A 12059-nucleotide genomic window follows, 5' to 3' on the forward strand; every position below is an offset into this window, starting at 1 on the left:
ATTGTCCCTGTCATGTATTACTACTATGGTAAAGTAGTGAACAATGCAATATAGTTAGATGAGCAATATCCAGTGTACAAAATATACAGATACAAGATGAGCAATATCCAGTGTAAATAAATATATAGAAATATGTTTCAGATTTAAAAAAAATAAATAAACAATATACAGTACACTAAATAGTCCTTATCATGTAACTCTACTGTTGCATTGAACAATACAATAATATTAGCAGCAATATCCTGTGTACGTAAATATACATTTATCAGCTAAAAATAAAACAAAGACAGTATATTTACTGGTAATTTTTTTTGTAAACACAAAACTACACACCTTTAGCCATTAAAATCTTTCCAGCAAAACAAAACAAGTATATATCCACAGCAAACACATCCATTATGTAAAATAAAAATAACAGCTAATCAAAATCATTTTTACCTGTCAAAAGGTGTCACCATTCAAGCGCTGACTGCAAGCACAGAAAATATCCAATTCACTTATTTTTGTGATATATCACTGTTATTGCTAAGCAATTATATACAAGTACTAGTATAAGCTAACTATCTATGTATTTGCTACGCAATTATATACTACAAGTATAAGCAAACTGCACTCAAACAGGGTGAAAACAATTAAATCAATAATTTTAGTCTCTCGTAAAGACAATTTCCTCTACTTTGCTTTGATTCCCATAATAAAAGTGTTTACAAAAATACCGACTACATGTACATGTATAAATATGTCAAAAGATAACAAATGGATCTCCTTCATTTGTTTTATTCATTCATAAATATCATATACAAATTATATACCATAAATATCTCGAAAAAAATTTATAACGTCCAAATAGATACAACAACTACTTGTCAGATTGCATACACATTGAAAATAAATTATCATTTTATGAATGCAATACATGTATAATTATGTTTGGGAAGTCAAAGGTGGAAAATCCGGGAAACGCCCTCTTGTTTAGTGAAAATGTTCATCATTAGTACACGACTATTGAATCAATTAAGAAATGGTAAAATAAAAGAACAATTGTTTCATCAATTTTTAATGATAAATTATATCCTATGATAGTCACCGTATTTTGCCATGAGAGAAAAAATCAAAAGTAAAGACAAAATTGTGAAATAATATATTTCTAATGCTAACAATGTTTATGTTGCTGTTTAAATGGTACCATGTTTCATAAGTTGCTTGTATTAAAGTAACTTAACATCTGTATTTCATAGGGTGCTGGACATTTTGGCGAAAAAATGAAACTACTAGGGGACATTTTAGCGCCAAAATCAGAGCCCATTTTAGCGCCGGATTAATCCCTTTAACTGTATTTCCAATAGCCCATTATGGAAGATTCTCATAGTAAAATATGCACAGGATTAATGCTTTTGTAGCCTAATAAAATTATTATACATACATTGTAATAAAATAACATTTTTATGAAATTCAGTTATAACAACCTTTTCGCTCCCCCTTTTTTTTAAGTATTCATGGTATTGTTTAAATATTGACAGGGATAGCATCCTTAGTGGTAGCTGTTTTCTTTTATACCAAAATATAATACAACATTTGGTGAAATTGAGTGCCTTGCGATTGTGTGGTCAGGCAATACAAATTTTGGATTCAAATGGAACATACATTCAATGTATTTGTTTAAAGGTAATCTTTTAAAAGTTACTGCTATGCAGAACATAAACTCTGCCATGGCAAAGCTACAGTTTAAAGATTCTTCAGTTCATACAGTGGGAATATACATGAAATATTTGCCACTGGACATTTTTCAATCAATCAATTAATTGGTTTTAAGTTGTTAAACACAACAGGAATTTTCTAAATTTGTGGACTTCACTTTCATTATAATTTAATTTTCAGGTTAATTCCCCAAACCTACCAAAATAGTTTCCAAATGTCTCAAGCCTACCAGACCACAATATTAACTTTGTCTTTCAACATCAAGTTCTCAGTTGTTCATCAATATTTATACTTTTGAACACACAATTGTATTTACCAATAACCATGATAACATATATATAAATATATTCTTAAACATTAAGCTTGTCTTAGGGAGCTACCATTTGATTTTTATGGGGGGGCTAGGATGAAATTTGAAAAAAATAGGCAGGACAGGAGTTTTGAGTAAAAAAAAAGGCAGGATGAGAAACTTGTTAAAAAAAAAAGGCAGGATGACAATTTGTGTAAAAAAGTCAGGATAAACTAGTAAAAAAAAAGGCAGGACCGAATAGAGTAAAAAATAAAAAGACAGGACAGAAATTACAACTAAAAAAAAAGCAGGACAAAATTTTTCATCCTAGCCCCCCCATAAAAATCAAATGGTAGCTCCCTTATATATGGAAGCATCAAACATACAGATGGACAGCACAAGTCAGATACATTGTGTCACTCAAAACATACACCCAGGGGCATAACACCTGTTATTTTCAGTAATAAACGTACATTAATAGTGACCACTAAGGTCAACTATAAGGACATCATCTAAAATATCGGTGGCTTGTATCTAAACAGTCTTAGTGCAGATGAACTGAACTATTGTCTATGTTGTATAAAGAATTCTTGGCAAGGTTGTTTGTCCTGGATTAAGGCCTAGTACCTAGTGTCAGGGGCTTTTAATTGGCCTTGGTTATAAAGGCTAGCTTAAAATCATTGCTGCAGGGGATTTTCATGGGTATTAGTAAAGACTAGCTGAAAAATCTAGGCAAGGGCTTTTAATTGGCTTTAGTAAAGACTAGCTTAAAAATCTTGACAGGGGCTTTAAATTGTCCTGGGTAAAGTCTAGCTTTTAATCATTACCCGATGGGATTTTAGCAGACCTGGGTAAATGCATAGCTTTATAATCTATTCTTGGCAAGACAGTTCATCAACATAAGGATTAATGCCTAGCTGGAAAATCTTAGCTGGGTTTTTGTTATTGGCCTAGATTAAGAACTATAAAGCTTGTCAGTCTTGTAAGGGGTCATTTATTGATGACTATTAATGATAAGCTTAAAAATGTTGCCAGAATTTTTATATTGCCTGGACTTAAATGTGTATTGTGTAGCATGAAAATCTTTGCAGGGATTTTTATTGCACTCGATTTAAGCTTTAATTAGCTTGAACATCTTGGCAACCTTGGCCTTTTCATTGACCTGCCTAAACTGAAAATCTTTTTTTTAATGGATTTGTGTTTCAAAAGACCATGCAAAAAGAATTTAGTAAGGGGCTTTAAATTGGCCTCAATAAGGACTTGCCTATTTTTATATCACTTGGGATGTTCTTGATTGACTGGGATTATGCAATTCAAGCACTTATAGTCAGCTTTATTTGTCAGTAACTATTGATTCATTATTATTAATCGTTGGATACCAATTTTCGTGGTATGAAATTAAATTTTCAATGAATAACAAATATTCTATAGGCTTTGTATATAGAGAGGATGGCAAAACCCTGAAATCAAACATCCACAAAAAGGCATGTTTTCCTCAATCCATGAAAAATTGATACCCATGAAAATAAATAAATCTACAGTTAATTAAGGAAGCTGGCTTGACATTGTTTTGGAATTTTTGTCATATTTTTGGAATCCTCTGGTTTTATCCATTTGAATGCATTAACAAATTTCGCCCTGGTGACACCCATTTTTCTTTTTATAATTATTTTACATGTATAGTGATAAGCTGTCTGTTGAAGTCTTTTAAAATTTTTAATTACTTTTTAATAGTTTTTGAGGACTTTAACTTGTCAACGATAAAACTATGAAAAGTCAAGACAAAATATTTTACCGCCAAAATTTCAATGGCTAATATATCAAAAACGAGCACGGTGACCTATATATTTTTTTTGCTCTTTGGATTCTTTTATTAATCCCCTATCATTACAAACTAGTGTTTTGAAAAGTTAATTACTTGAAACTGAGAAGCGAACTTCCTTAAATGAGCCTAAATGTCTACAAGATACTTATTATCTTATATTATATATTATATATATATATATATTAAAATTAATGGGGAATTTATAAATAACCTAGTTTGGCATTCTCAAACAAAAAAAAAAATTTATTCAATTGTTTAGTTTAAAGAAACTTTTCTATGGCATTTGTAAGAGTAAAACTTGCATTTACTAAAAATATTTTATATCAAAAATAGACTAATATTTATGCTTTCACCAAAGAGACATTTATTTTGTTGATTTGTAAGTAATCATGTAGGCTGTAGTGACATTTTGACCAGTCAATTCATTTAAAAATTAAACACCTTTAAAATGATAGGTAATTTTGAATGACAACAAAATTAGAGATCAACCCATGATGATGATGGTCCGTGTGCTTGTTTTTTTAGATATAAGCCATTGGAAATTTAGCGGGAAATAATTCTCTCTAGATTTTTCATACGTTTAACATTGGCACCTTTTTTGTTAAAAAACTATGAAAAAATAACAAGGATTTTATAAGATTTTGAAATATGGCTTTTTAAACTTTATGTTATAAAATTATGAAAAGAAAAGTAGGGGTTAGTGGGCCAATTTTTTTAATGACAAGTCATGGATAAAACCAGAGGATTCCGAAAATTTGACAAAAAATAAAAAATTAGGGGAACAAACATCCTTAATCAGTAAATTTATATTGATTGATTGATTGGTGTTTAATACCACTTTCAACACTATTGTGATATTTCATGGGATTTTATTGGTGAAGGAAGCTGGAATGTTCGGAGAGAACCACTGATCTTCAGTAGAAAGACTGACAAACCTGGTCAATTAAGATTAAAATTGATTGTACTTTCCCTGTGCGGCTTTCCAACTAACAACATCAGTGTTGGCAGGTTAGTCATACAGTAGTTCGACTATTTATACCACTTGGAAACCGAGGCACCAGTAGATTTATAGATCAGATTTCTATTCTTGTATCTTCAGATCTATGAAGTTCAAAATATGTTGCTATCAAGTTGAGACCAAGACAAAATGCTTGGTTAACCAATTTTTGAAAGTGACCATAAAACAAAGTCCAAATTTCAGTCCAAGCACTAAAAGGAAATAGCTTCTACAAAATGTCTGAGATACCAACCTAAATGACAAAAAAAAAACTGCAAAAAAAGACAGTAAAAAAATTGATTAGTTGAAAGATTTTTTACATAAAGCTTGAAAAAATGAAAAGAAAGTCCTACAAAAAAAAACCCACCAAAAAACACCTATTACCTTCATTTTATTGTTGACAATGCAAATATGTGTATTTCTATTGTCAAAGACATTTGAACCTTACATTATAATTTTTATGCAATGTACTTTATCAACTATGTATGTATATGACTTCCTGTAAAGACATATGCCCTCCAGACATAGAATTTATAATGACCTTGTTCATTAACCTCTAATGTTTACATTGACAGAAATAACAATTCATCATGACATTTTAGAAAACTATGTAAAACAGGACTTCACTGGAAAAAAGAGGCTGAAAACAGAGTCTTCGGAGAGTGGGGGATGACATTTTAGAAAACTATGTAAAACAGGACTGAACAGGAAAAAGGAGGCTGAAGTCAGAGTCCTCAGAGAGTGGGGGATAACATTTTAGAAAACTATGTAAAACAGGACTGAACAGGAAAAAAGAGCCTGGAGTCAGAGCTCTCGGAAAGTGGTGGTCCTGAGGATTGTCCACCACAAATTTTTGAAGGACCAGCACAATTTTGGTATTGTACTGAGAACCAGCAGGTTTTCAACAAGGACCACCCGGGATTTTTTTTTTTTTTTTTTTTTTAAATCTGTGAAGATGCTGAAGGAAAAATCAAAACTCACAAGTTGAAAATAGACTGAGGAAATCATTGAAAAAAACAAAAAACTAGATGTGTCAAAGCAAAATAGGCCCCGTCTCAAAAAGTTGAAAAATCTGCAATTTCAATAACACATGTGGACACAAACATGGTAGTCTCACATATAAAAAATCAGTCCAAAATGTGGAGGCATATAGAAAAAAAGTCTGTACAACAGTGAATTTCAACAATTTTCAAAGTTGTAAACCTAAATTTTGGCATAAACTTAGCGGAGTGGAAAGAAACTTAAACTTGATCTGTAACTGATCATGGTTAACTCACACCAAATATCAGCCCAATATTTGAAGGCATTTAGAAAAAACTTTGCATAATGGTTTGTTGCGGAATGACAGAATGACAGAATAACAGAATTTTGGAATTACAGAAAAGGGTAAAACTATATGGCACAGACAACTTCGTTGCGGGGCCATAAAAAAAAGCACTTTAAAAGAAACTAAACACTGAGCAACATTGACCCAATAAAAAAACTGAAGATGGAGATCCATGGAGAGTAGGTCAAGGTGACCTATTTTTGATAGAGCATTTATGCACCCTATGATTGGTCCCCTTTACTTTGTTTTGATGATGACTTGTGGTTACTAATAATTAACATCAATAATATCTGCAACTGCTTCAAAAAGTATAACTGTTTAGCATAATCACATGAAGATTGATAAAAAATCTCAGTAAGCTTTGATTTGTATTTCATGAAAAAAATGTAAAGAAATTTCAAGGAACAGAAACTTATAGATGGACAGACAGTAGTAAAAGTTTATATTCCATCCTTTAAAGTGGGGTACAATAAATCCCAGTATTAAAACCAAACTAGGCATTAAATTTCAAGGTCTGTCTAGGTATAAGACCTTAGGGCTGATACAAAAAATTTTATGCCCTCCCATGAACAATGAAAATGAGGTCAAGGTCAGACGACACCTGCCAGTTGGACATGTAAACAGTCCTTCCATACACCAAATATACTAGACCTTTTGCTTATAGCATCTTAGATATGGACTGGACAACCAACACTTAACCTTGTTCACCGATCCATGAAATGAGGTTGAGGTCACATGAAAACTGTCTGAAGTCCATGAGGACCTTGCAAGGTATGCACATACCAAATTTAGTTCTCCTTTTACTCATAAGAGAGAAATTAACATTACAAAAAATCTTTTTTTTCAAATAGTCACAATGAAAATGAGGTCAAGGACAATAGACTTGTGACAGATGCAAAATTGTGTTAGAAGTAAGTATACATCTTTATTATCAGAACATTTCTGACTATCACTTCATTGGGTTATAGACAATGACCTTCTGTTTCAAGATTGGTGTTATATACTTGTTTCACTTATTAAATGTTCGCATAGTTTTATTTATAAAAATGAGAGTGGAAATGGGGAATGTGTCAGAGACAACAACCTGACCATAGAAAAAACAACAGCAGAAGGTCACCAAACAGGTCTTCAATGTAGCGAGCAATTCCCGCACCCGGAGGCGTCCCTCAGCTGGTCCCTAAACAAATATATACTAGTTCAGTGATAATGAACACCATACTAATTTCCAAATTGTACACAAGAAACTAAAATTAAAATAATACAAGACTAACAAAGGCCAGAGGCTCCTGACTTGGGACAGGCGCAAAAGTGCGGAGGGGTTAAACATGTTTATGAGATCTCAACCCTCCCCCTATACCTCTAGCCAATGTAGAAAAGTAAACGCATAACAATACGCACATTTAAAATTCAGTTCAAGAGAAGTCCGAGTCTGATGTCAGAAGATGTATGTATTTTAGTCATGTTCAACTCACATTTCATTGTTTAGAAGGAAAAAAATCATCAAGGAAACAAATTCAACAAAATTTTCTACTTTCTGTTTCAAATCTTGAATCTGTTTCATAAATTGTACACAATATCAATAAATCAAAAAGAGATGCTTCCCTACACACGATGTTAACAAGAATGTGTCCACAGTACACGGATGCCCCATCCGCACTATCATTTTCTATGTTCAATGGACCATAAAAATGTGGGAAAATCTCTAATTTGGCATTAAAATTAGAAAGGTGATATCATAAGGAACATGTGTACTAAGTTTCAAGTTAATTGGACTTCATCAAAATCTACCTGGACCAAAAACTTTAACCTGAAGCAGGACAGACGGACTGACGAACTGACGGACGAGCAAACAGACGAACATACCAGAAAACATAATGCCCACAAATGAAGCATAAAAATTTACATAGAACCAGTCATAGAAATTGGAGTTAACATTTACTAATGTTTTAGCTCTAACTGAAATTACTATTGAAACTTATATTGTTTAATTCTTGTCTACTTTATCACTGAGTTCTTAGAACACTGAACACAAAGCTACCAAAAAACACATGAACAGTGAAGTCAGAATGTTGTCTGTTTAACTAGATTAGTCAAAGGGAGATAATTCAAGAAAATTATGCTTTTCAACTTTTTGTCTACTTTATCACTGAGAACTTTGCCACTGAACATAAAGCTACCAAAAAACAAATGAACAGTCAGAGTGTGCTCTCTTTAACTAGACTAGTTAAAGGGAGAGAATTCAGGAAAATTATACTTTTTTTACTTTCTGTCTACTTTATCACTAAACATAGTTACCAAAAACAAATAAACAGTGCAGTCAAAGTGTGCTCTGTTTTACTAGATTAGTCAAAGGGAGATAATTCAGGAAAATTATACTTTTTTTAACTTTTTGTCTACTTTATCACTTAGTTCTTTGCCACTGAATATAAAGCTAACTACGAGTAAATGAACAGTGAAGTCAAAGTGTGTCCAGTTTAACTAGATTAGTCAAAGGGAGATAATTCAAGCAAATTATGCTTTTTTAACTTTTTGTCTACTTAATCACTGAACTTTGCCACTGAACATAAAGCTAACTACAATTAAATAAACAGTGAAATCAGAATGTGGTCTGTTTAACTAGATTAGTCAAAGGGAGATAATTCAGGAAAATTATACTTTTCAACTTTTTGTCTACTTTATCACTGAGAACTTTGCCACTGAATATAAAGCTACCAAAAAAACAAATGGACAGTGCAGTCAGAGTGTGCTCTGTTTAACTAGACGAGTCATAGGGAGGGAATTCAGGAAAATTATACTTTTTACTTTCTGTCTACTTTATCACTGAACATAAGGCTATCAAAAAACAAATGAACAGTGCAGTCAAAGTGTGCTCTGTTTTACTAGATTATTCAAAGGGAGATAATTCAGGAAAATTATACTTTTTTAACTTTTTGTCTACTTTTATCACTTCTTTGCCACTTAACATAAAGCTAACTACAATTAAATGAACAGTGAAGTCAAAGTGTGGTCTGTTTTACTCGATTAGTCAAAGAGGGATAATCCAAAATTTATTTAAGTCATATTTACCTCCTTTTGCAATTCTGTGAACTTAGGTTTTTTTTTTTGCATTAAGTTTATTTATATTGTTTGTATTATCATACATAGTCTGAGGCCTTAAATGAATCAAGAAGTTCAAGTTTCTAAATCTACCTACCTACAAACAAATGAACCGTAAAATCAAAGCATGGTTTGTTTACACATGAGTCAAAGGGAGATAATTCCAGATTATTTTTTATTTAAGTCATATTCACCATTGTTGATAATTCGCTGCATGTACATTTTGCTTATATATTTTTTATGCATTATGTTTAATTATATTGTTTGTTTCTTCTTTCATGTCTCATTTGACGCCTTCAGTGAAATGAGAAGTTTCAAGTTTCTTGACTTACCTTGTTGATTCCTCAAATGACTGTGCTGTAAATTTAAAAGAAAGAATTTGAAATTACAGGAATTTTAAATAAATGTACAAATAATATATTTTTTAATGTTTTACTTAATCTTTTAAATCCAGAATCACTTAATTAACTTGGCATGTATGGAACTATTGGAAATTAAAAAAGAACCAAAATACACTTTCTTGCATTGGTTTTTCAAATTTTGATAACATGAATTTCATTTAGCGTTTCCAAATTGTAATATAGGGTTATTGCATGAATATTGGGGAATATTGTCCCGAGTAGAATTTTATATTGCATGAGCTTGTGAGTGCAATGAGGGACAATATTCCCCAATATTCATGCAATAACCCTTTTATTGTATAGAAATATAATATTTGAAAGTAAAAATTGGTTTAAACTAAGATTTTGTCGTTGATGACGTCATGAATTTTGAAGATTTATTGCACTAGTGCAATATAAGAATTTATTGCACGCTAACTTTTGGTTAATTTCTGTGGGTAATATTATATTGCTAGGCAATAATACTTTATCTTGCATTTGTCCATCATAATAAATACACTCAGAAACTCAAAGTTCTGATATAGTCGAGTCCAAGTTTTTCTTCCTATAATGGAAATGCAGTCAGAAATAAAGGTCCTACTATTTGAACAGGAAACAAGAAATAATCTTAATAATATTAGTTAGAAAGGTGTATGTTTTTAACTATTGAGAAATAAATGGGAACAGAATATTCTAGTTCTACCATTCTTACAGAGATCTGCACAGAAAAAAGTTAATATAAAGAAAAACAGAAGAAGATTTGAATGACAATTTTCCTGGGTAGAAAACTTACATTGTCTACAAAACTTTTAGAAAATATCTGCATGTGCAATTTGGACATAAATTAAATAAAGAAATCAAGGAACTTATAGAATGACATCTAGATCTACTTTTACTAACTAGGAACAAAATTGAATTTAAATTTTACTGTGCCTCAAGACCAAATAGATTTTAAAATATTAAACTGAATAAAAATATACATTATGATTATCTGACATAAATTTATATTAATATTACTGGGAAATGGATATATCTTTCTACTTTTTTTGCTTAATCTTTATGTCCTTCCAAAATTAGAATATTTCCCCAAGAGATAGACATCTCTTTCATCACTAAGATTTACCTTTAGAAAGAATATAAATTTAAAATTGAATTTAAAAATTGGACCTGCTTGCTCAAGATTTATTCTGTAAGGTCTTAATATTTTTCATGCTTGCCCACATGCCTACCAGCCATGGCATGTACAAATTCTACAGGGCCAAAGTATATACACTAAATTTCCACACAAAAATGAAGCCGAGCCCTAGTTCTACAACAGTATATAGTGAAGATATTTATAGTCTGAAGTAAGAAGACTAAACTTTCTAGGTGCCTATTTTCTATTCAATGATATTGATAACATCCCATTTTATTCTATTCTTACATGTATTTATTTTGTTTTTCTTTTGGCAACAATCTGTAAATGAATATCTTCTGTGTGAATAAAATAGGATTGAATTTACTTGGTATCAAAATATTACACAGAATCAGGGTATAAATTTACTAGTAATTAAAGTGAAGATTTAGCATGTAATACCTTGTTTTTTTCATAAATCATAAATATGCAAGCAAATCTGTTCTTTTCAAATACATGTAGTAAATTTTACTATTCAATATTAGTATTATCTTAGGTTTTTCTAAATAAATTTGATTTCAAATAAAATAGCAAATTCTCCTAAATCTGGATTCTAGAAAATAGTTTCAAATTGACAACCCATTATATTATATAATTTGGCATTAAAAGATCATATCATAGGGAACATATGTGCTAAGTTTCAAGTTGATTGGACATCAACTTCATCAACAACTATCTTGACAAAAACTTTAACTTAAAGTGTGACAGACAGATGAACAGATAGACAGACAAACAAATGAATGAACAAACAGACCAAAAACATAATGCCTTTAAGTGGGGCATAAATATAAAATCACTGAGCAAAATTTCCCTGCGTACCACACATGCAATGTAGTGACAGAGGTAACTCAGCCAGATCTCTTGACCACCACAAAATGAGTAAATAGCATTAGGTTTTACCTTCTGATCCCAAAGGTATGGCTTCATCTAAAACTGTTTGATCTTCCTCATCTCCATCCCCGCTGAAATATATCATTTATAATTAGCTATACTGTAGACATGGTAGATTCATTTATTTTCGTGGGTATCAATTTTCGTGGATTGGGGAAAACTTGCATATTCCTGGATATTTGATTTCATGGTTTTGTCAATCTGTGCACACAGAGCCATAAAAATTTGTAATTCATTGAACATTTTAATTTGTGGTTCACTTGTTCCCACGAAACCCACAAAAATTGGTATCCAACGAATAATAATGAATCCACAGTAACAGTGGTTGAAGAGATAATTGTCTTTTTTTTTAAATTTTTTTTTTTTTTTTTGTACAAGGTGT

The 12059-nt window shown here is 31.3% G+C and overlaps 1 protein-coding gene across 3 annotated transcripts in view; it reads right to left on the reverse strand.

Annotated features, from left to right (window-relative positions):
* LOC139502568 (serine-rich adhesin for platelets-like) overlaps positions 1–12059 on the reverse strand; it is an 87934-nt gene that overhangs the window by 39156 nt on the left and 36719 nt on the right. For all 3 annotated transcript variants that reach the window (XM_071292072.1, XM_071292070.1, XM_071292069.1), the window contains 2 exons: positions 11687–11748; positions 9565–9589 (listed from right to left, as the gene is read on the reverse strand). In XM_071292072.1, coding sequence (XP_071148173.1) covers positions 9565–9589; positions 11687–11748 — 87 coding nt within the window. The remainder of the gene's footprint in view (positions 1–9564; positions 9590–11686; positions 11749–12059) is intronic.

The sequence above is a fragment of the Mytilus edulis genome, chromosome 14 (genome assembly GCF_963676685.1).
Source record: "Mytilus edulis chromosome 14, xbMytEdul2.2, whole genome shotgun sequence".
Classification (NCBI taxonomy): Eukaryota; Metazoa; Mollusca; class Bivalvia; order Mytilida; family Mytilidae; genus Mytilus; species Mytilus edulis.